This window comes from Scylla paramamosain, chromosome 12, assembly GCF_035594125.1.
Source record: "Scylla paramamosain isolate STU-SP2022 chromosome 12, ASM3559412v1, whole genome shotgun sequence".
Lineage (NCBI taxonomy): Eukaryota > Metazoa > Arthropoda > Malacostraca > Decapoda > Portunidae > Scylla > Scylla paramamosain.
In genome coordinates this window covers 9,809,637-9,815,000 of record NC_087162.1, presented here as the reverse complement: position 1 = coordinate 9,815,000, position 5,364 = coordinate 9,809,637, and the positions used below count along the sequence as shown (strand labels likewise).

Genomic DNA, 5,364 nt, shown 5'->3' with positions numbered 1-5,364 from the left:
TGTGAATTGTGATACTTATATAAAACCTCTGAGATTGGAATTGCACATCGGAAATTACAAAACTGCACTCATTGAGTAGCTCATTGATGTAAGCAGCAAATAGTGTTTAACTATATCTTTTATATGAGAGCTTTTGGTTAATTTTATCATAAAGAGGCAGGTACTATGAAGGCTTCGAGCAAAGGACTTCATTATTCGATAGCAACCACGATTTTCTTCTTTACATATTGCAGTATATTTCTTATTCATCTCCTTTTTTTTGGTTCGTTGTGTCGATAATGATAATAATAGGAGAATTTATGACTCGCACTACTAGGTTGACAAGGTTAGTCATGCAGAAAGAGAGGAGTAAATTGTTTTCTTTGATAATGAGTTCTGGTGGTGATTCTCTCTCTCTCTCTCCTCTCTCTCTCTCTCTTCTCTCTCTCTCTCTCTCTCCTCTCTCTCTCTCTCTCTCTCTCATATTTATATTAGAAGAATCCAACTTTGGGAATGAGAATAATTCGTTATTTTTATTTTTTTCGTGCTTCTAGTATTTTATTTATGTGGATTTTACCCTAGTTAATTTTAAGGTCACTTTGGTCATTTATTTGTGGAAATTTATTTTGTGGAAATGTGAGGAAGGAGAACAAGATTATTAATTTAAGGATATTGAAAGCCAGTCATTCTTCCCCTTTCATGTGATTTTGATAGACTTAATCTTTATAACGACTTGCTTATATTAGAGGTTCAGCCTTGCATCATAAGCTTCGAAAAGATCAATTATGCAAAGGAGGGAGAGGAATGTAATATTAGTTTGGATGCTAGCAGTGACTGATTGTCTTTACCTAATCCTTGTAATTTTAACACTCGGTGATGTTGATATTGGTATGATGTCTTCAATGAATCTTTGAAGGAGGTCAGAAGTGCTTGCAATGGGATATGACTAGGAAATCTTACAGTATCAAAGTGGTATATTTTTTATGCTTTCTCAAATACACTTACTTTACAGAGAACAAGAATGGTGCCTCATATTTTTTTAGAACACTTGCGTCAAGGTGAACACGATTAGTACCTTTCAGAGAAGAATAGGAAACAGATAAAGTAGTTAGGAAGTTAAGTATAGTTTGGACGGTGTTGACAATAGTAACTATACCTGATGCAGAAAGGTAGGACATTTTTTACGGATATTGTGATAATAGGGAATGGGAGAAACGAGGTCACTTGGGTTCATTTAGGAAAGTGGAAAGTAGGTCAAATAAAATAAAAGATTCTAGAAAACGGCAGACATTGAAAAAATGGAAATACTGGCTAGAGTATTCATCTGCTGCGGTACTAAAAAAAAAAAAAAGAAAAAGAAATGAAAAGCAAAGTTGAGCTTGTTATCGTCACACCTCATCACACAAGAACAGAGGGCTCCAGGACGAGACCTTGTGTTTGTAAGGGTTAAGAATATAAGTGATCCTCATAATTAATTCAGTGAGGGTCGTTAGTCTGCCAAAAATGTGGGAATGAGCATCTGATTAGCCTTGGTAATACGATGATTGGCTGCCGGACTGACTCGTCTGTTTAATTCATTCCGTTCGTGCCGCCATCACCACGTGTAGTGCACATGTGGGGGAGTCCTGGTGCACTAATTACCATGAGAGAGAGAGAGAGAGAGAGAGAGAGAGACCAAGTTGCTATTATTATACTCGGAAGCTTAAATTTTCCTAGTGTATAGGGGTACTTGACCTTGCGTGATTGCCTTTTTACCGTGCCTCAGCATCAGTGTCTGGTGCTTCCAGCCACCGGCAGTGTGTTGAGAGTTAAAAGTGTCCGTCCATGTAACGGTGAATTATTTATATTTAAAAAAAATGCGGTTTTATTTGCTTTTTTATTCTTTTTACTTAGGGGCGGGGAAAACTTAATGGGTGGTTGACCACCATCAGGGCCGCCATTCCACCGCATTCATGTCCACCCTACCCGCGCTCATTTAATCACGTCCCCACAGTGCAGCGCCCCCTCATCTGTATGTATGCTGAAGAGACACGGAAAAATGAACACTCATGTCTCTGTGAAATTTTGTGCGCCATAAAGTCTCTTGTCCTCTACGGTTCTTTTTTTTTTTTTTTTTTAGCTTCCTTCCTATAATATTTATAGAAGAGTTCTCTTGCCACACATGAAATTCGGTATTCGTATATATTGTTATGGTAGGATCAGGAACGTGGATATAAGGATATTTAACTTTGTGTGAAGTGTTATGCTGACTGAAGTAGTTTGGTATTCATCTCAGTTGATATTGGGAAGAATGAAGTGACAAGGAGGATATGAATATAAAGGTGGAGTGGGACGCCGTGGGTGTGAGGGGAGCATCCCTCATCAGATAGCAAGACAGTGGTGGAATGCTTCAGGGAGATGAGGGAAGGGCGGTCGACAGGGATCCAGTATGCAGGAGGAGAGTATTATGAACCAGAGCAAATGCAAACTTGTTATAGTCATTCCTGGAGTGGATTCCAAGGAACGGCTGGTGGAGTAAATTAATATGCTTAAGGAAAGTAAATTGAATTAATTCATATAAGACATGTCCACTGGGGTTTTTTTCCATATTGGGAAGGATATTCACTACGATTAGCGTATTAAACGGCAACACTTTTTTTGTTTTTTGTCTTGCTACCAAGGCTGTCATTTATTTACTGACTTATATAACACACTGCAACATATGTTCAACTCTAGAGTTTTCATTTATTTATTTATTTTATATTTTGTCGATATGATTAAGTGGTTAAATTACGATTTGTTATTAAGGTACGAATGTATATTTGTTACTCCATCACCTGAGTGTGGAGTACAGGTGCAACACAACACCTCCCCACCTGTCCACAGTACTTAACACAGGCATCACTTACACTAACCTTAACAAGAAAAGAAAAATAAATAAGTAAATAAATAAAATGAATAAAAAATAAAAAAAAACGAACCAATAAATTCAAACAGCCAGAGGTATTCGTGGAGACATAAGACATAACGCAATCTGACCCTGACCATTGTCACGCGAACAAAACTGGTGCATTTTTTTTTCTTTTTTTTACTTCAATTTGACCTAGATCGAATGTGACATGTGGACAAGGACGGCCAGGGAGAACGTGACTCCACTGAATCTGACTTGGATGAGGACAGACAACATTATCAAACGTTTTCTACGTCTTATCGCAACATTCACAGGCTGTAGTAATAGTCATTGTAGTTTTCTAAGTTCACTGTGATTTTAATTATTATTTAGCAAGGGATTCTGCATCATCCACAGGAATAAAAAAAAAAAAATGAACCAGACTAATTATCAGTGTGGCCTTTGATAATAGATCTCTGATTAAGCTTTTTCACTGCTTATGACACACAGCTTTGTACTTGATAAACTACTGAGAGAGAATATGTAGAGAGAATTTGTAAGTGGCGTGTTTAGTAGGGAGAGAGAGAGAGAGAGAGAGAGAGAGAGAGGAGAGAGAGAGAGAAGGAGAGAGAGAGAGAGAGAGAGAGAGGGTAATTCACATCATACAAAATGGAACGAATGATTTTCACTATTCATAAACGTTGCTTGTTTTAGGAATAATTTCGTTACCCAGTGGTTCTTATGTTTTCAGTTAATTCCCTCACCGTCAGTCACGTTCGCATCAGTGCTTCACTCTGAACACTTGTCCCTCTGTGCGTTTCCGGGACGACTATTGTTGGGTAGATGGACACGAGAAAACACGGGAGTTCTCTCGCACATTGAAAGCTTGGCTGATTGCAAGGACAGGGAACGGTAACGTGAACTTGAATATTGCTTGTCCAATAAATGGCATTAAATCTTACCCTTCATTGTTCTTTGGTGTTGTAATAAAAACCTAGATATATATTCCTATAAAAGTAAAACGATAAAAAAAAAGTATGAATGGTAACGATAAAAACAGATTTCTAATGACAAAAAAAAAAAAAAACTGTCCTATGAAGGGTAATTGAAGGTATAAGTTAATTTTCATACGAATAATAACGAACACTTAAACATTTTGTACTATGAAAAAAAAGAAAAGTCAAACTGAAAATTCATTGCCTTTTTGTTAATACGTAAAGTAAATTAGCCTGTTAATGAAATAGGATCGATACAAAATACTTGAGCTCGATATTGGATTACATTATTTACCTGTGTTGCACCTTTAATAAATATAAATCTCCAGGTAAAATAATATAACCATTTCTATGCCGAACATATCCGAGAGAGAGAGAGAGACAGAGAGAGAGAGAGAGAGAGAGAGAGAGAGAGAGAGAAGAGAGAGAGAGAGAGAGAGAGAAGAGAGAGAGAGAGAGAGAGAGAGAGATTATTAAAGATTGTCTGTGAAGGAATGAAAAGAATTTGTTTTAATATACAAAAATATACAGAGAGAGAGAGAGAGAGAGAGAGAGAGAGAGAGAGAGAGAGCGAGAGAGAGAGAGAGAGAGAGAGAGAGAGAGAGAGAGAGAAAACATTTAAGTACTTGGGATCGATGGTAGACGAGACAGGGGAAATGGAAAAAGAAGTGAACTTCCGGATTCAGTGTGGCTGGAACAATTGGCGGCAAGTTTTCGGGTGTGATATGCGATAGAAGGGTACCAGTAAGAGTGAAGGGCAAAGTCCACAAAGCAGTCGTTAGACCTGCTTTGATGTATGGGCTAGAAGCAGCACCTTTGAAGAAGATTGAAGAGAGGAAGATGGATGTAGCGGAGATGAAGATGTTGAGATGGATGGTGGGAGTCAACAGAACAGACCGAATTAGGAATAAGTACATAAGAGGAACGGTGAAAGTAGTTGAAGTCTCCAAGAAGATCCAGGAGTCAAGGTTGAGGTGGTATGGACACTTGAGAAGAAGAGTTGGCGAAGACCACGTAGGAAGGGAGATCATGGAAATGGAGGTGGAGGGAGTTAGAAGAAGAGGACGGCCCAAAAGAAGATGGATTGACTGCATAAACGGAGATCTTGGGGAGAAGAATATAAATCCAGAGATGGCAAACAATAGAAATACGTGGAGAAGGCTCATTCACAACGGCGACCCCGAATAGGGAAAAGCTGGGAAGAAGAAGAAGAGAGAGAGAGAGAGAGAGAGGAGAAAGAGAGAGAGAGAGAGAGAGAGAGAGAGAGAGAGAGAGAGAGAGAGAGAGAGAGAGAGAGGGGGGGGGGAAAATCGGAGAAAAAATATATTTAGAGAGGAGTTTACATAAGCTTGGCACACTTGCCTTGATTCTGGCGGAGATGAAAAACCTGAGATGAAGCTGACTAACGGAGAGATTCAACCCGGTAATAAAAATCTTTCCTTATAAGACTCTACTCGCGGCTTGTAGTCTAGATATTGACATGCAACCTGAGGAGAACGTTTTGAAAAATGGACGTATGTG

At 38.6% G+C, this 5,364-nt stretch overlaps 1 protein-coding gene across 1 annotated transcript; it reads left to right on the top strand.

Moving 5' to 3' along the window:
• Positions 1 to 4,635: 4,635 nt before the first annotated feature.
• LOC135105390 (uncharacterized) lies at positions 4,636 to 5,031 on the top strand. Its single transcript, XM_064013524.1, has one exon. It carries the CDS (start codon positions 4,636 to 4,638, stop codon positions 5,029 to 5,031), a length of 396 nt encoding a protein of 131 aa, XP_063869594.1.
• Positions 5,032 to 5,364: the final 333 nt, after the last annotated feature.

Coding starts and splice junctions, on each gene's coding strand:
- LOC135105390 (XM_064013524.1), top strand. CDS start 4,636: ATGTATGGGCTAGAAGCAGCACCTTTGAAGAAGATTGAAGAGAGGAAG.